This window comes from Pogoniulus pusillus, chromosome 2 (genome assembly GCF_015220805.1).
Source record: "Pogoniulus pusillus isolate bPogPus1 chromosome 2, bPogPus1.pri, whole genome shotgun sequence".
NCBI lineage: Eukaryota > Metazoa > Chordata > Aves > Piciformes > Lybiidae > Pogoniulus > Pogoniulus pusillus.
Genome location: NC_087265.1, coordinates 29,674,729 through 29,694,496, shown reverse-complemented (window position 1 = coordinate 29,694,496; position 19,768 = coordinate 29,674,729). Strand labels below are relative to the sequence as shown.

Here is a 19,768-nt window from a genome sequence, read left to right as displayed (position 1 = left end):
ACTTCAAATTTAAATGTGTTTTTTTCACTGTGACTGTCATAATATTTTCCATTTGAGGCTGAGACTCCACCGTGGGGTTTTTGTGCCACATTGTCATATGCACGAATCTGAGCTTAAATGCATGGAAATTCTGACATTTCAGGAAGAAATATAATGTGTTTCTTGACGTTCATCAAATTAGCTATTTCATAGGTGTGGCCACTGGGTTTTGCCCAGTGCTTTGGTCTTCCCCAGTTCAACAAATGATTGAAGGTTTCTCAGGATTTTGCGCTTCTTTGCATTCGCGGTATTGCATCATTTCTTTGAGGATGAGTGATGGTAATTTTGTAATCAGATTTCTTACCCTGAAAAGGTGATAAAATAATAATTACCTCAAACTAGGGATTTCCAAACTAACTTTACTTAGGCACTGCTACCACTGGCAGCAGTTGTTACACACAAATACCTGTGTAGCATGATCTACAGCGAGGACCTCGGAGAAGCAGCTTCCTACAAAGCAAGCTGAACTGAACTGTGAGTGGCTTCACAGTGGAAACAGTTCCATGGTGGTGTCGTGGTTTGAGTGTTACACATTCCCACCCCCCGACTTCACCAGAGCTGCCTTTAATGGGGGCTTGGAGAGGGTTTTGGTAGACATTGTTGAACTCTGCCTTCAAATCAATGGCCTATAGACCAAGACTGCTTATGCCCAGTAGTGCAAGCCACATATTTTGGTGACAAATTTTGACTGCTAATAGTTACGTACTATATTTGTCAACACAGGTTTCAGCCTCTGTCAGTCATTTGTTTTCATACAGTGGTTTGTTATATGGAACAAAGTATGCTGTAGAGGAGATCACCAGAACTGAGTTCTCTAGTACACTTCTACAGATGTTTCATAGTGGAAAAATATTCACCTCCTCATAGATATACATATATTTGCCATTACTTAATTTGAGAATAAAAGGGGGAATTTGCAGTGACATTTGTCACAATGACAGAGTTTCTAAAATTGAGACCATAATTGCTATCTCTTACCAAACTGCTGCTGTCAGAACTGACTCCGTTGTGGTCTGACCTGATCAATTGTGCAGCAACTCAAGTCACATTCATTCTGTGTGATTTGATAGTATAAATCAGATTTTTCACAGAGTGGCTATGATGGGATTGCCTGATAGAGCAGAGCAGACAGAGTTTGGAAATGAACACAAGGGAGTTGACTTCAGTCCTACTCAACTAGAGCCTATAAAGTTTGTTCTTTATGGTTGTATCTGAGCAGCTTCCAGTTACATGTTAAGCAATATGACTAACATTTGTCACTTACTTATTCTCTTCTCAGAGAAAAGAGTGTGTGTGCTGGAGTCTTTCTATGGACATGTTCCTCAGGTCCCATGTTGCCTGTAGAAATTGTGTCTTTGTCATTAGCTTTTATCTTCTCTATGAACCTTGAAATTTGATGGAATTTGGATATCTGACTATCCTAGATACCATTGGAAAAGCTCAGCCTTGTTACGTTCTGAAATGGTTGCAGTGCAGGGAGTCACTGCAAGTAGTCAACAACCTGCTGGTGTCAATGAACTGCACATGCAAATAGACTTTTGGATAAACTTTCTGCAGTCTTTCTCATTTCATCAAAACATTTTTTTTTTCCTGAGACAAAACCTTTTGAAACTTTGACCAGCTCCAATAATGGAGGCTCAGAGTTTGTCATCTCGCATCATATGGGTGATGTGGGGGACACTTGCAGAGACCCTAAAGAACTTCTGTGACTCTGGAGCTTCAGCCCAAATGCAGGGAGCCCTCTGCCTAGCTTCTTGTTGGCTACAGGTGTCCTCCTCACTGTTTTCCCTGCGTTTTCCCATCCCAGTGGTGACTGTGCATTTTGACTGCAATTAGTACAGCTTGGGTTTCATTAAGTCAATGACTGTGAAACAGTTCAAATACTGGAACAAACTCAATAGAAACATGTATATTATCCAACAGAGGATATTCTCAATTTCTTTGGTCAGAAATTAAAATTCTTACCTAAGACTTTCAAAACTTTGGAAGAAGTTTGACCTTCACCATCTCTCAGCCATCTCTGAAAATCACTGCTGATGGTGTTTTACTTGCAATACCAACTTAATAGCTCTTTAGTTATTAAAGAATCAATGTTCATGTTCTACAAGCTTAAATTATATTAAAAGCCTTTATTAACATGGCTTGGCAAAATATTCTCCTGGCTAGCTTTCTGGCCTTGAGTTAGGCCATTCTTGTGGTTTCTTAATGACATGCTTTGAAAGGGATATACTGTATGAGAACCCAGTGCCAGGTTTTGCACATTTTAAGTGGCATTTGCCATTTGTTCGTAATGCTACTGAGACAAACAAAAATTATTTAGAAATTGAAGTTGTCTTGCATTCTTCTGGCTTGATTTTCATTGTACATGGCCTTTCATACTTTTAGTATGTGGGTTTTTTTTAATATTATTTCAACTCTGCAAATTACTGGTGGCAGCTCAGTTCTGGCCTGTAACAGTGCTGCTACCAAACTTGCTTTCTGTTGAATATTTTCCAACCTTCCCTTAGTAATTTTGGCAAAGTTTTCTCAGTGAAAGAATGACTTTTCTGGGCCACATAATGAGTTTCCCCACGGTTGGGAGCAGAATTAGGCCACTGGGGCAGCTTGTCTCTTTGAAGGCAACTGTTCATGCCATGGACAAAATGTCTCAGAAGTTTCTTTCCCATGAGACTTGGTGACACTCGGGCAGCGCTGGGGTATGATTCAGCTGATCAGTTTGGTTTTCCCTCTTGTCATCTGTTTATTTGCTTTGCAACCAACAAGTCCACCTCTTTTTCCTTCTGCTGATACCGCATATTTGTGTGAAAAACGGAAGGGGTAAAGTCTTGGGTGGGTGGGAGGAGGTGCGTGTGGTGCAAAAATGGGGCTGGGAAAAAGGTCAGGGACTTACATAACCTTTATTGGTTATGGTTTCTGTCACAAGAGTTGTTTGTTGGAAAGGTGTGATTTTTGACCCTAAAAGTGTATTGCCATGAATTTGACCTAATGTTCTCATTGCTTCTGCAGTGGGGAAGCCTCACAAGTGCAACTACTGTGGCCGGAGCTACAAGCAGCGCAGTTCACTGGAGGAGCACAAGGAACGCTGCCACAACTATCTGCAGAATGTCAGTATGGAGGCTGCCGGGCAGGTCATGAGTCACCATGGTGGGTGGAAATTGCCTTTTGAGGTCTCTTAGACTTGGAGCATCTTTTATGGGGTTTTTTTCCATCTATTTCTCTTCTTTTCTTACAGTTTTGCAGCACTTCCTTCTTAGAGATTACTTATACGCAGAGAGGTGGGGGGAGGAAAGATGAGCTGAAATTATCTCTGTCCAATTTGATAGCATGGGTTTCACTGGTTAGTCTTTTTATTTCACTTAGTATTTCTTTTTTAGCATGTATAACTAGACAGATGTGAAAATAAAGCAGTCACCTGTGCAATGTTGCCCTAAAAATTAAGCCATGTGAAATATGTATAATTCCCTTCCTCTTCCTTTCTGATAGTGACTGATAATTATAAGAGATAAGGATGATGGAGGTATTAAAAAATCATTACTTCTCCCTATAATATTATCTTATATTCCCCCCCCAAAAAAAGGGGAGGAATAGATAAAAATATCTCCAGAGCAGAATGGAATGCAGTAGTGTTAATGAAAGTAATTATAAGCAAAAAAATAAATGTTTATATGCATTTACATGTGTTCGTATTAATATGTTCACTAACACTGCATGTGTTAATGTACATAAAGACTGAAGATTGCCAAAAAGCTTGTCAAAAGCAGGAAATGTCAAAGTCTTTGAATTTGTTTTCAAAACTTTCTGCAGCTATTAGTATGGATAACGAGCATAATGTCTCAGTCTGTAGGGTGGTAGACTTATCTATAGCGCTAAATACTAAATGGTAGCTGTTCAAAAACTGCTTTAATTTCATTCAAAATTAGTATTTCAGAAACTCTTTTCAAACTGAACGTGTTTTAACTTCAAAAATTGTCTTCGAATGATTGGTACTTTAAGTATTTAATACTTCTTTCTGATCAGAAAGCATAAAAATTATACTTTTTCCATTTTGATTAAAAATTATCACTTACCTAAAGATACTCAAAAGTTAGATTGTAAGTAAATGAATAAATGAAATGGTGAAATACCATTTCCTCCTCTTTTTTTCCTTCCATTTTGCTTGTTATTGATGAGTAGAGTCATATGGCTTCATTTCTAAAAACACAAACTGAAATAAAATGTTTTCAGCGTTTCTAATTTGGGCTATTTTTTTGAAGAAGACAAATCACAAAAAAAATGATAGAGTGTTTTTTCTGTGAACAATTTCACCCTAACAAGGCATTCTGTATGTATTTAAGATGTATTTTCCAAGTATTCATACAGCTCTATTAAGTAATTACAATCCTGATAGACAGCCTGGAGACTAAAATCAACCTTTGAAATGTAATGAGTGGCTTTAAAGGCACTGAAGTTAGTTATTGTTTAGGCCTGACTTGGTGCTTGTGAAAATCAGTGGTAAGACTGATTTCAAGGTTTGATATTCAAAGGTATCTGTTGTGCGCTTGGTCTGTTAGTTGGAGCACTTAGGTGATGGTAGGACTTAAACAATTGACTGTGCTCCCAGCAAAATGCAGGCTCTTCCCTGCAAGGGTGTCCATATCTTATTAACCTGATGATTTCAGTTAGCCTTTCCTTAAGGAGGAATATCAGTAAGCTGGTACAGTTATGGCATCCAGGATGTTGCAGAGGTCATGCTGTGGAGGACCCTCTCAAATTGCACCCAGTTTCTGGCTTTATTATTCAGTTAATTCTTAAAATTGTGTTTACTCTTGTTCATAGATTACTTCCAAGGTAATCTATAGCTTTTTGTAAGCTGCTTAATACTATGACAAGAAGAGTAGGTCCTTAACCTTGTCTAGCCAAAGAAGTTGGAACTGTTGACCTTGCATTGATTTTTCTACCAACTGAAGTTAAACCAGTGCAAACCCCATGCGGATAGTTCTTTTATTTACAGCCTGACTGGCTTTGCTTGGGCTTAAAATAGAAATGTTCACACAACCACTTCACCTTTCTCAACAAAATTAGCTTAAACAGCACTTTGAATTCAACTGGTGCCTCTTTCTCCTTTGGGCAAATGTGTCTAGATCTCCCCTGGCGAACATTTAAGGAGGTATTTGATCTACTATCTTCATATAGCTACCTCGGGTGGGGGGGTACAGCAAAAAGGCATGGTGACAGAGAGCTCCAAATTCAGATGGGACCAGTCATAAGTCTCACCCTGCATCCCAACATCACTCCCACTCAGGAAGTGGGAATGAAGGGTCGTGAGCACCTCTACCTGTAGGAAAGTCCTTTCTCCTGGGACTATAAAGGCACAAGTGATTTTCTCAGCTTAAAGTTAAGTCTTAGTCTAACCCTGGAAAAAATATATTAATATCCTTCTCTCTCTTGCCATGTCACACATGGAAAGGACATTCCTGGGCAGGAGTGAGTGCATGCTTTCTTTGAACAGTTTGGTCATTGGTTTATTTTGCGTCATACTGGGTTTAAATTTTCCTGACTATCTTTCCAAATACTTTATTTTGTTCTTGATGAGTTTTGAAGTCTCTGAATGTGTTTTGGTCATCACTTCACCATTATGCACGGAATCGGTAGAGGCAGTAATTTTTCTTATCCCTGATGAGATCCTGCTTTAAGGACACAAGTAGCTGTGCTGGTTCTCAACCCATGTGGCCAGCGCTTAACATTGGTGTAAATTATTTCTGCAGAGATGAATTGTTCCAGGAAACTGGAGGCATCACCAACAGCGTTTGGATCTTTTCAAGTATCGTGCTCAAGTTGATCAGCTATAGAGATGTGCAGGCATATACTTGGGTGTTTTCAAAGTGCCATTTAACTCCAATTATCTTGATCTTGCTGATGGCTAGATCACCTGACTGAAAACACAGGAGGAAGCAAGAGGAGGGGATTAGGGATAGGAGGGCTACTTTGGGATGTGGATAGGAATGTACAAGTCTCCGTCTCTCTTTCATCCCCTTGCAGGGTGTCAGTTGCTTGCTGAGCTGCCAGTCCTTGTGGCTAGGTCCTGTGCCCTACTCAGCCCCACAGCTGCTGCAAGAGCTCCAATGACTTTGTTGTTGGCAAGTTTGTCTCAGCAATGCTGGCCCCAGAGGTAGAAATTAGTCTGTGGTCTTCTAGCTAGCAGTGTGTTGGGGGTGGCAAAAGTGACAGTCTCTAACTGCCGAGAACATGACCTTTGCTGGAACAAACAGGGACAAATGTTGAAGGCTAGCTGTGATTTACACCCTGTTATATGATGTGCTTCATCTCCACAAAGCAAAAACTTCAGGGAAATTCTTAAAGCTGAGTAGAGAGGGATACTCTTTTTAGGAGGAGAAAGAAATGTAGCCCTAGGCTCAAAGGCCAGCTCTGCATAAAACACACAATGGCTTTGTGTCCTTCCCTCTTACATAGTTGCTTAAAACATTGTTAAAATGCTAGTCCCCCAGGAGACTTCACAACAGGGTCCATGGGAATATTTCCTGTCATTTCTCTGTGCACACACTTCTTTTAAATACCAATATTGTGGGTTTATGAAAGGAAATTGAGGTTGATGGAGTAATACTAATTTATGCCAGCTGAGACTTAGCCCAGTGTCTGTTGTTTGCACACAAAAGTATTTATCAGCAAAATGCACAGTGGGTATTTTTTTTTTCACTTCTTTTCTCCCCCTGTTCTTTCCTCACTGAAAAGGTATAAATGTTTTTAATAGTCTGTCTCATTTCTCACAAATTAAGAAGCAAAAACTAAGAGATGAGCACTTCAAGCATTGTGATTGAAAGATCAATGTCTCCAAAAAAAACCTCAGGTCTGTTCTGAAGACCATCCATATTTGTGTATTGAGAGTTTGGGCTTGGAAACAATGTTTGGTGTTAACTGTGACTGAGGACATTGACACTGTCAGAGATGGTGAATGTTTGCATGGGCAATCCAGGAGCACATCCTGGTAGCTGATTAAGAACATCCCTTGAATGGAAGCATACTAAAACATGAGCTTTCAGAACTACAAAGTCTTTCTGAGCTGAGACCAAAGGTTCACAGCAACAACGAGTTGTTGCATCAAAGCTAGTTAAAACACATTGGCTGTTATTTGGTAGCTCCCACTACCAAGGGAGTGAAATGCAGTGAAAAACAACAAAAAAGAAATTATATTCACCACCGAGTAGATGTGTACACATGGGCCTCCACTACAGAGCAGCTGACTTGTGATAACTCTTCGTTGTGTGTTGTCAGTTTGCTTTTCCCCTTTTCATTTTGTTTTTCCTCAAAAGAAAAAAAATGCAGGCCAGGCTATTTATCCTTTATATACCTATATTTGAATTGAAAATTAATGTTTCTAGAATTGACCATGTAATCTTTAGATTAACTCCTCAGGTTTCTAAAACATTATTTTTTACATTTTCTTTACCTATAAGAGCAAGCTTTTTTGTGGTGTAAAGAGTTTCAAAAACTAGGCTATTTCCATCTCTCCCTTCCAGTAACTTATTCCCACCATAACACAAGTATTGGCATGATTCAGTGATTATGTTGCAAAAGAGCTGTGCTCTGGATTACAGAGTTGGGTTCTGAGGTGGGAGAAAGTGCTTGCAACATGAAAGATAGGAAAGAAAATGCTTTTGAGGTGATGATTTTACTTTTAAAAGGAGTCCAAGCAGACGATTTGCCTGGCTTGGAGAAGAGCAGATGTCTTTTTTAGCACTATTCATTTTTCATGGAAGAAAGGTTTCAGATTCCATCTATGAAATTTTACACACATATGCCCAGCAGTATAATTATTTAATTATTACTTCATTGTTACAAGATACACAAATGTCACTTACATTTGGGGCTTAATTAGATGGCTATGAAAGCAACTGGGAGATTTTGAACTGATTTTGTGGAGAAGTGCAGTCCTACAAATCCAGCATATCTTTATGAAATATTCCTAGGAGGGATTTAGAGCTCTCCACACTTCCCTAGATCTCTGCTATCAGCCTTGGGTGTCCTATACGTTGATGGCTGCAAATTCTTGAACTGACACTCCTGTGCAAACCTGGCCCATCACAATAAGGATGGGTGTTGCCACTGAGCAGGGATCCAGAGTTTCCTGTAGAGTGTCTGTGAATTTTGATAAGCCAACCAAACAGTCAGGTGCCAGTTCCCAGTGAAAATCAACAGACATAATCTCCTTTCTTCCAAAAGTTCTTCGATAAATACTTGAGTAGAACTAATGCAGAACTTTCTGACCAAGTACAATATTTAAGCAGCCATAAAAATTTAACCTTAGCTCTTAAAATAATCCAGACCTCCCATTATGCACCAGCCATTAATTAGGCCACTCAAACACTGCATCTCATTTTGTTGCAACATTAGATTCATTTCATATTTGTGCTTTTTTCTTCCTCTCTTTCACTGATGCCAACAGGACTGCCTCATAAATGAGAAACCATTGTGTTTCTCAGGAGGAGCATCCTGTACAAATAAAAAAGCAAGAGAGTAAATAATTTTATAGCACATAGTAGATTCTAAGCCTCTAAGTACTCAGCATTCCATAGCAGCAGAGGCACAAATGGAACAAAATTAATAAATTGCCGTGTTTTCTTACTATGAACATCTGAATTGAGAAGTTCACCTGAGCAGATACTGTTTTGTAATTGCCTGGTATTTGCTCTTCCTTACTAAAAGAAGGCAAAGACAAGGCTTTTATCACCCAATTTTTCATATAATAAGTGCTAGCAAACAGCTGCATGTTTCAGAAAAGGTGATTATTCCATATTAGGATCCTGCAGGCAATAAAGTTACGTGGGTGGAAAGTAGGCTGATGGTGTTCATTTAAGGCACAGTATCAGGGAGAAGGGCTGCTGTGGTGGGAGACCAGAGGACTAGCAGAAGATACCTCTGCTATACCATCTGTGACTTCACTGTGACTCACCCAATAGAGAGGATGCAAAGGGTTACTCACCATTTATAAACTGTAGGAATTCTGTGTAGGATCATCCCACTTTCTCTTTCACTACCATCCATTCTTCTCAAATAATTACATACATCTCAAGCATCCCATTAGCACTTGGAGTACTGGCTGATCCTTCTCAAGTTTGTGTTGCAAACCTATGAAGATGAATCTGGAACAACTAGGTCTTGTATTACATTTGCAGCAGCAGAGAGAGCTACACGTGGAGTCACACTTGGTATGTTACAAATGAGTCTAACTCTTTGGTGCAAATTCGTACCACTGACACTTCATGGTATTTGTAAGGTGTTCAACAAAAACAAAGTATCTCATGGGTAGTGAATAGCTCTGTCAGCAAGTGACATAAAGCCTGTTCTGGATCAGTCACTATGATCAGAAGCCTGGGCAATTCCTGTGCTGCTGCTTTTCTATCTCTTTATTCCTTTAACCCAACAAGCAATGAAGGAGGAAATGAGTAAAGACAGAAGAGGTCATTAATTGCTTGTCATTGTCCAAAAGACAACATATAGAGCATTCCTCTAACACAGTTAGTACAAGAATGCTCACTGTTGATTCCAAAAAGTGAGAAGACAGATGTAAAGACTTGCATTCCTGGATTGTTAGGCCTGTGTTTGAAAGGGTAAGGGATTAATAAAAAAAAATAAAAAAGAATTGATAGTTTCTGTGGCTCATACAATGTTATTCCTCTAAGTTCATGACAGTGTTTGTGGATTCTGTAGTCTCACATATAGAGAGAGGAAATATGCTTTAACAAACAGGTCCTTCATTCAGGAAGCCTTTGTCTCGGGGAACAAAGAGCCAGACCCAGGAAACACAAGTCATCGGTGCCTTGTGTGTTTTGGTCATTGAAATTAGCACAACAATAAAGTAAGAACAATAAATATGACAAATGGTAAATGTGAAGTTAAGAAATACAGAAAGAATGGTAACTTTAGAGTTACTTTGGCAACAGGTGACCATACTGGATGGAAAATAGCAGAAAATATTGTCTACAGAGTGAATTTTCAACTGTCCCTTTCTCATTAGGGATCTTGACTATTCAGAACAAAGCAAATCCTTTATTAAATACTTAAAGTTGGGCTTTGGCTAAGTTTGAAGGTTCCAAAGACAGGCATTTTATAAATGTGGCCCTGCTTAAAGGTGATTGCTGTCTTGATGCCCAGTGTGTTCTTGCATCTTGCTCTATTTTGTGTTGCACTTGTGCAGTCACCAGGGCTCAAATGATTTGTGTTGTTTGTGAAGTGTAGACCAGACTTGTCTGATACAATTTTTTGGTTTTATGTAGTACCTCCTATGGAAGATTGTAAGGAACAAGAGCCTGTGATGGACAACAATATTTCTCTGGTGCCTTTTGAGAGACCTGCTGTTATAGAGAAGCTGACAAGCAACATGGGAAAGCGTAAAAGCTCCACCCCACAGAAGTTTGTGGGTAAGCTTGAAATACGCCTTTTTGTTATTTTTAGTGTATAGGTATAGGTTACTTGCTATCTGGAGTAGCAAAAAGAACAAGAGAAGTAGCACTCTCAGAATTTGGTTGTAATGGGAGGGACAACAATGGATATCATCAAATCACAGCAATAAATCCTGAAAATTGCTGACTATTCAGAGAATTCAAAAGTAAGGTCCCAGAATCATGAAACTGCTTAGCAAAATCTTGAGCTTTTAACTGTGCCTTAAAGCTAGTTTGATTTTCTTAGCTTTTCTCTGGCCCTTTTGAGATTGGGACATGTCATCTTTCCTCTCCACATCCAGCTAACAATAACTAAGGCAGTCATATAATTATCTGTCTTTGTGTGTGCATGTTAAGAAAACAAACACCATCTTGAAACTTGTAACTTGCATTAAATTCTTGAGAGCTGGCAACAACTGGTCTGATAATACCAGCATGAGGAAGTAAAATCACACTTCTGTTGGAAGAAATGCTTTCTCCAAGTGCAGTGTTCTGCACACAAGAAACTTATTTAGCACATCAATATAATACTGCAGTGAATAATTTTTGTTTACCAAATTTGGAATCTCAGGCCCAGAATTCATGTTTTGCTTTGTGTCTTGACATCTTAAAATTGTTCAGTTTGTAACAGCAGACAGTATAGGGCATTTTACTAGGCTTGAGCTGTATCTTAAAGCTCTTTTTACTGCCACTGAGGTAATGCTAAACTTCTTAGGAGGGGAGCTGGGACGGGGAATGCTGCTAGACCCTAAGGTCTTATAATACACATTTTCCACTCACTCTCTACGGAAGGACAATTGTATAGAATTTAAGAGTGCCACATACTCATTCTGCTTACACTGAGGACACTTACAGAGAGAGGATCAGAGGACTGTAAGCAATTAACACAGCCATTTAGAAAAGTCATTGACCCTCAGTTAAATGCAGATTCAGATGTATTTGTTAAATCACCACTGAAGGTGGTGTTAAACTAACCCATGTGGGTTTTGAATAGTAGGGGGCTAGCAGCATGCAGCAGCTCACCTGGAGGGCACTGACACAGTGACCTGGCTGCTCTGTCGTCTGACCGTTCCTAAGTAGCCATGCAAAGCCGAGGTAAGGTCAGGAACAACCCAACCCACAGGAGGAACGCTGCAAAGCATCAATATTTCCTATATTGTTAATGGCCGTTCTGAAATGAAAACTTCGTTCTGAGACTGCTGTCTTTAAAACTAGTCTGAAACTAATTACTGTACAGCTGATAAGAACTGGAGGATTTGTGCTCTGATTTAATTTACTGCTCTGACAACAGCTGGGGTTGAAGACAGTGGAAATGGGAAAGGACTCTACTGAAAAGCCAAATACAGCTTTATTATATTGTAAACATGGACCAATCATAGCAGGTTTCCCTAGTGACATCTCAGCATGTGCTGTATGTTCTTGCAGGTTGTGATCAACAGTGAAATAGTTAACCATGCTGACACCTGAACTGGTGTGTCTAGACCTCAGAAACATTATAGCTTCAAAAAGAAGGGCAATTCACACCTCTCACTTCTTTTTTACCTCCCAGGTTGATCACAGACTTGAACAGAATTGTATTTGCAGTATCTTTCAGGAGTTATCTTTGTAGAGAAGCTTTATCTGAGAAAGCTGGAGAACTTGCTCCCTTTTCTTAAATTCTGGTGTCCTATGCCTGTTCTCAAAGTAAGATGCTTTACTGACTATAAGTATACTTCACAACAGAGGAAGCCCAGTTTTGTGGTGTCATAAATTGAATCAGTTTTTGGAAGCTGTAGATTATGGTCTCTTTTTCGTACCAGGAATGTTACTTTACTTGTCCACACAAGTGGAATTGACCCCATCTTGTTGTTGTCTTCAAAGGTAAATGTACTAATTGGAAATCCTTGCCTGAGATATGCTGTAGCAGACTGTTAAGCTGTTCAGTAGGGTGTACCAATTCGTTGCTAGATAAACCTGTTTCGTCAATAAGTGTAACAGATGACTTTGGTATACTAGTTCTCTGGAGCTAGGAATTCAGTGTTTCATGTGACATGCAGGTTTTTAACCTAGAACCAGCTGCAGGGAACAAGTATCTCCTTTAATATCTGCCAATTAATTTTTTCTTTTCCTGATCTTTCATGGCATCACAGTGTTTGAACTAAAGAACCGTGATATGTGCTTTGCAATTTCTCTCTGTTTCATCATGGCCTTACTTTTCTTCCCCTTTTCTCCCCAAAGAAATACTGTTCAACTCTATCAGGAAGAATTTGTGATCATTCTCTTGCTTGCAGGAAAATTTCCTGTGCGTACTGCAAGTGTGGCACTGTTCCAAAACAGCTTAATGGTGTTTATGAGAAAGTCATGTAAGCATAAGATAAAATCTTTGCATGCTGCATCTATTGATGCTTTACTGCTCTTTCTGATCAGCAGTCTCCAAGGGACACTGGTTACGGACCACAGTCTGTACTCTGGCTGAAATTTCAGGAGGAAAGGAAGCAGCATACAGCCAACAGAGTTAATTTTGGAGTGGGAAGCTTGGTTACATATCTGCTGTTGAGGTACTAGTCTTACCAAACCTCTTGAAATAGTGGGGGCAGAAAAGCATAATCTCTGATGCACTGGCATCTGAGTACTTCTTTCTGCTTCCCATTTAATAAACAGAGAAGCAGACAGTAGCTGAGTTGAAAGTAGCCATGGTCATGCTGATTGCATGAAGCAGATTCACGCATTTTCTGATCGAATGTAGTGCTTACTCTCACAGTGCCGCTGAGGTTAAGAGCTGCCAGGATACAAAAGGAATCATGTATGTGGTTCATAAGACCACAGTAAGAATTAAAAATACACAGACATCTCATCACAGATGAAGATCAACCAGCTTTAAAATTACAGCCAGCTTCTAGTTAGTGGAGGCCATGAAGAAATTTGCCCAATGGTAAATTCTGTAGCTGCTTTCTCCAAGATTTCTTGCAGCTTTCTCCCAAGTGTCCAACATTGCAGTTGCTTTACATACTTGATGGGATGGACTACAGGACAACTGTGTTTGTGTGCTTTGATCTAGCTTCAAACCTTTTGAGGTTTTTATTTGAGTGTCATACAATAAATGGCCACAATGGAGAATGTTTCCTTTGCTCCCCTAATGCAGGGCAAGAATAATTAAATTTTGAACATGATTTTGTATGAAAATTCCAAATGATGAATCTAGTTGTTTTTCTGTACAGAGTTGGCTAAAGAGGAATTAAAACTGAAACCCATGTTGGACTGGTTTGTTAGTGTTTCTTCTGAGCTCTGTTTTATGCCTTCTCTTCCCTGTGTTATTTATTTTACTTTTTTATGTCACGCTCTATTTCTAAGGCTGTGGCATCTTTTGAACTGGTTCATAATTAAAGGAATGAATAATTCAAGTCACTGACAATTTAGTGTACTCCACTGTCCATGGAGTAACTAAACATTTGAAGATAAAAGGTATCAAAATAATGTTTGCATCATTCAATCAAGTAGTCCATAAAGGACAGATATTATTTCTTTCTTCATATAGTCTGCAAACAACTGCCTGTGTGTGGGAGTTGGGTTCTTCACCAGATCCAGTTCTTTATTCAAAAAACAGGAATGTTACAGATGGCCAGAGTAGGATACAGAAACCAATAGACTCTTCCACTGTCGCGTGTTTCTTCCCACCATGCCAAAGACACCACATGCCTTCTAGAGCTGTCCTCCAGTCCCACTTTGGCCCCACCTGGGAAGTAGCTGCTCAGTTCCAAGGGAGGCTGGAGCCATGTCTTGGTACAGAATTGTCCATCCTGTCAAGCAGCAGGACAGCCGTCACAGACAGAAAGACTGCCAGCCAGAAACACTGAAAAGAGGATGTCCAGTAGCAAGAATCGCCCTTAAATCTTGTGAGATTAGAAAGGCCATTGCTGTAGCACTATTTGCTTCTTCCTTCCCTGTTTTTCTCTGAATGCCCTAATGTGTAACAAAGGAACAGTTTTCTCTATTGTGCTTTCTTTTGGTGAGTTCCATAGGGAAATGTAGTGAGGTACAAGAACAAGGTGTCTGATCAGAAGCATGGGAGCAGTACTGCTGAAGAGAGCAGGAACATTCCCATGCTTGATTTTCAACTTGTATTTCATTACCTTACAAATCAGGACTGAGCTCCCAACCAAAGGAGATGCATCATCTCCAAGGGTAACCTGATCATTCCATGGGTAATGTCAAATTGTTTCTTTCTTTATGTGTCACTTTAAGGTAAGCTGCACTAAGTGGAATGAATTATTGCAGTCAAAACCAAAATGCTGAGTGATAGCTATGTTGAGAAGTGCTAACGCCTTTTGGAAGAGTTTGGGAATTACTATTCTGTTTCTCTCTTGTGGTGGTCTATACACACTTTGTTCCAAGAGATTTTGGCAAAAGGTGATAGAAGATTTTTGAGTTCTTTAATGCTTGAATAGCCAAACCAATTGTGTCTTGTGACTCCATGAATTTATTAGCTTATTGAATAAAAGTCTGAATTTATGTAGTGAGGTGGTGAGAAGTAAGAAAGACAATGAAAACCAACCAACACTTTCTGTCAGACTGTACAATTTTAAAAGTTAACTGTCAACAACTACCTAATGTTTGTGTGTGTGAACACATACAAAATCATGTAAATCATGTTTTACACATATATACACCTCTCCTATTTAATAAGAAGAGTTATTCTATGAACTTTCTTTATACTTGTACTCTAAAGCCATGACTGGAAAAGCAGCACCACTGAGCTGAGCCTCAGTACAAGGTAGTAAATTTGTTAGCTTCAGGGGAGGGCTGTTATATATAACATGCCCTGTATTTAGCATAATCCACTAGCATGTGGTTCTGGTTTCACTTTTCTGCAATGCCATTGATTTGAACAGATTTGTAAGGATATGAACTTGGATTCATACAGTGAATCAGCCAGCTTCATCATCATGATTTATTTATCCTCTGTCAACGAAAGGTGCCTTTGCCTTTTATCAAGTGAAACCAGCAGAGCTTCATTGAATCACATTTTCTACCGGTTAATACGTATTTCCTAACTTGAAGCATGGGCACAGTCAGGCCCAGCAGAAGGTTTGGAGTTAGTCTGGAGGTCACTGCAGCCACGTGCTTCTCCTGGGAAAAAAAAAAGCTGTTGGTGAGGTTGCAAGTTTACACATCTCAGGACAGAGACTTTGTAGGAGATCAGCAAACACGTAGAGAGAGGCCAACTTTGGCCTTCAGAATGAATTTCACCCCAAATCAGGAATTTTCTGTTGTTCCTCTGCCCTTTTACAGTGAATCCTTGGAGCTGATTTATATTGATTTGTCTTACAATTTGCTCTTGTCCCTTAGGTGAAAAGCTCATGAGATTTGGCTATCCAGATATTCCCTTTGATATGAACCTAACCTATGAGAAGGAGGCTGAGCTGATGCAGTCTCACATGATGGACCAAGCCATCAACAATGCAATCACCTACCTTGGAGCTGAGGCACTTCACCCCCTGATGCAGCACACACCAAGCACAATTGCAGAGGTGGCCCCGGTCATCAGCTCAGCTTATGCTCAGGTCTATCATCCCAACCGGATAGAAAGGCCCATTAGCAGGGAAACAGCTGACAGTCATGAGAACAACATGGATGGCCCAATCTCCCTCATCAGACCAAAGAGTCGAACCCAGGATAGAGAGGGCTCTCCCAGCAATAGCTGCCTGGATTCTACTGACTCAGAGAGCAGCCACGAAGACCACCAGTCCTACCAAGGAAACTCTGCCTTAAATCCCAAGAGAAAGCCAAGCCCGGCTTATATGAAGGAGGATGCCAAGGCTTTGGATGCCACAAAAGCTTCTAAGGGCTCTTTAAAGGATATCTACAAGGTCATCAATGGAGAAGGGGAGCAGATTAGGGCTTTCAAATGTGAGCACTGTCGCATCCTTTTCCTGGACCACGTCATGTACACCATCCATATGGGCTGCCATGGCTACCGGGACCCACTAGAATGCAACATCTGTGGCTACCGAAGCCAGGACCGCTATGAGTTCTCGTCGCACATAGTCCGAGGAGAGCACACATTCCACTAGGCCTTCTCATCCAAAGGGGACTTGTATGAAGTAGAAGAACTGCACATGAAGAAATACTGCACTTACAATCCCACTTTTCCTCAGACATTGAGACACCTATTTTGTTGTTGTTGCTGTTGTTGTCGTTGCTGTTGTTTAATTATTATAATTAACCTTATTTTTTGTGGACCTAACCTCATTTGCTCTGCCCAGCTTAAGAATGGAAAGAAGGGAGGGAAGGGATAAAAGAGGGGTTTGTTGTTGCTGTCACTTTTTGGTGAGTGACCTGTCTTACTTTCTGTGGGGGTTGAAAGGCAGTCCATTTCTGTCTCAGTCAGCTGTACATCATGTCCTGTTTTGGGATGTCACTCAACCCTGCTAGGTGCTTAAAAGTCCCAATGAGATGCCACTTATTTGCAGTTTCAGACAAATAGGTAGAAACTTTGCAGAGGAGATCCTTTTTCAGACATGTAGGTATGGTAAGGGATTTCAGTGTCTGGTGGTGAGTGGGGGGAACTTAATTCTGCAGAATGAACAATTATTTTTAAAGCAAAACAGCTAGGGATTTAGGGTCACGAATCAAAGTTGATATTCCTTTCAGAATTACTTTCCTTGGGTGAGCTTTTTTTCCTGGGTTTGGTGTGTATCGCCCCACTAGAATGTAAAAACTGAATTAAATAAATCAATGTATGTCTTAACACTGTACCACATTACAGCAGTTTAGTTTCATAAGTCTGAGGGCCTTCTGTGGTAAGTCTGAGGCTTTTTATTTTTATTTTCCTTAACTTATGAAGCACCTTTTTTAGAATTGTTGATTTGCTGTTACTGCATGCCTACATGTTGACTCACTGGCTTCTTAGAGACCCTCGGGAGCCTTACTTATTTAGTTGCACCCTATGTTCTAAGAAAATTACATTTAGAAATAACATCCAAACTTGCTTCTAGGACAGGAAGTGACCTAGGAGCGGATGAGAGAGTCTGTAGTTTACTCAAGAGGTTCTGCTGCTCTTCTGAAATAATCTTGTTTTTAAAATTATGGATTTTATAATGACAAAAGTACTAGTAGCAAAGTGTTCTTTAAATATAGTTATATCTAGATATGATTATATAAATACTTTTTCATTCTATTATCACAGTGTTAACCTCTTGGCAACAGCCTGAACTGAGGCTTGCAGTTGGGAAAATACTGGGAGCCAGATCTTTGTCCAGCATCAATCCTCTTAGCTCCACTGAATTTAATGGAACTACACCAAACCTTTCAGCTGCATCAAGATACAGGCCTTGACTATTCTTCCCCTAGTTAACCTCTTACTTGCAAATTTGCTGAACCAGTGACTTCCCTTTTGGTTTCAAGTCATCAATTCTGCTCTAATTTAGCAGGTTTTGCTGGATAGCCTTTGCTCTTGGAGAGCACAGAAGTCCTACAAATGAACAGGTTGTGTGTCACCTTCCTTACTTCTTCAAATAGTGATACACGGAGATATAGGTGCTGTGGTTTGATTTGGATCTGCAGATTTCATTTTTATTCCTGATTTATTCATTTCACTGTAGGCAAAACAGAGAGAGAAACAAACTCCAGGGCAAGTCCTTGAACTACAGACTAGATGAGAAAGAAACCCCACCAATGCGTTTTGCTTCCTTTCTTTCTCTCCCAATAAATAACAAAGCCAGTAACCACCCAGCAAGTCACAGGTTGTATCAGTGAAAACTGAGCTTAAACCTTTGTGACAGATTGCCATTGAAACCCAACTGTTTGTACCAATCACAATTGAAATGTTGTTGTTTGGCAACAAGAGCACAGCTTGAGAATGGAAAGATCTGCATGGGTTTAACCCCCTCCTGCACATGATCTCCATGTGCTTGGTGAGACCTTTTCCAAAGTACAAAGTTACTAAAGTATAAATGAGAGAGAGCAAGATCAGGCCATAATGAATTTCCATCTGCTCACTTCAATCTGCATATTTGATGCATATGCCAGTTTGCTGTTCGTTTTGAGGGTACTGGGTTTTCATTCTGCTTCTCTTCCTAGACCTGGAGCATTTGAAAGTAGGAGCTGAGTGGTATTGATTGAAATCTTTTTATGGTGACATTCTTGGCAGCTAGAACCTGTGTTTAGAAAGGATACCTGATGACTGCTTCCCAGCACTGAAATGCTATTAAGTAGGAGCTGGTAAAGACTTGCAGTAGCCTATTAATTATAATACAATATGGAAAGAAATGTCATCTTATGTAATGTGAGAGCTATCAAGACTGGAAATATACAGGCTTTGGAGAGACAGATTTAAAGACCTATTCCCAACATTGTTCTTAAAGTCACTGGGCTGCTCCCCCCTCCTTCTTTCTTCCTCCTAATGTAGAGGGAACTCTGGCAAGTGAACCAGTGCCGTCCTCCAGACCGTTCTCCCTTTCTTGTTCTTGATGCAGTCAGAGGAGCTTGTGCAGGAGAAAAGTGTGCAGGGAGATGCTGGTGAGCATCACTTTTACTCCATATGGTTGATTCTCTGCAGCTGTGAAGGTTAGCTTAGGAGGTGCCACGTTCTGCATGAGGATGTGCTTAGAAATTTGGAAAAAAAGATTCCTTTATCAGCATGCCACCACCAGAAAAAAAAAAAAAAAAGTGATTGTGATTTCTCCTGATGAGGCAGGAAAGGTCTTTAAGAACAGTGTGCAAAGGGAAAGGAACTGAGTCTGAGGTTCACTAGGCATGCTTGGGCCTCCAGAAACAGACAATGCCTTAGCCAGAGAAAAGGGTTTCCAGCAAACCCTTTCAGTCTCTGAAGGACAACACTCTGTTCTTCCCTCTGTGGTCAGTGGAAAAATTATGGGCTATGGTTTATTGGAATAGTTAGCACTAGGGAAAAGGCGTTTAAAAATTCTGCCTCTGTTTGGGAAAGCAGCAGAATGCCGGAAAGGCAGAGAATCTCTGGTGTATCTACGAGTAAGCCAACTGCAATTCTATCTGCAGTTTGTTAGTGTGCACTTTCAGTCCTTGATGATTCATTGATACCTCCCGTAGTGCATATGCTGTAGATGTTTAAAGGATCAGACAGAAGGAGGCTCAGTGGATTTGTAACTGACTTCAGTTAAGCCCAACTTTTTCCAATGCAAGATCTGTATGTGGGCACTGCCATGTCATAGACACAGAGAGCCGGGGAGGCAGCGGTGAGACATGTTGCTTTAGCTTGCAAAAGCTGCATGTTTTGAAGAGCAAGAAGCTGAGGAGGTGCGTTAGTTTTTAGTAGCAATGTCCTTTTCTGCACACTT

General features: G+C 40.2%; 1 protein-coding gene across 12 annotated transcripts in view; it reads left to right on the top strand.

Annotated features, from left to right (window-relative positions):
* The window catches only part of IKZF2 (IKAROS family zinc finger 2), a 115,367-nt gene extending 98,165 nt beyond the window's left edge, over window positions 1–17,202 (top strand). For all 12 annotated transcript variants that reach the window (XM_064158935.1, XM_064158914.1, XM_064158941.1 and 9 more), the window contains 3 exons: window positions 3,046–3,183; window positions 10,311–10,454; window positions 15,801–17,202. In XM_064158935.1, coding sequence (XP_064015005.1) covers window positions 3,046–3,183; window positions 10,311–10,454; window positions 15,801–16,525 — 1,007 coding nt within the window. In that variant the 3' untranslated portion in view covers window positions 16,526–17,202. The remainder of the gene's footprint in view (window positions 1–3,045; window positions 3,184–10,310; window positions 10,455–15,800) is intronic.
* Window positions 17,203–19,768: the final 2,566 nt, after the last annotated feature.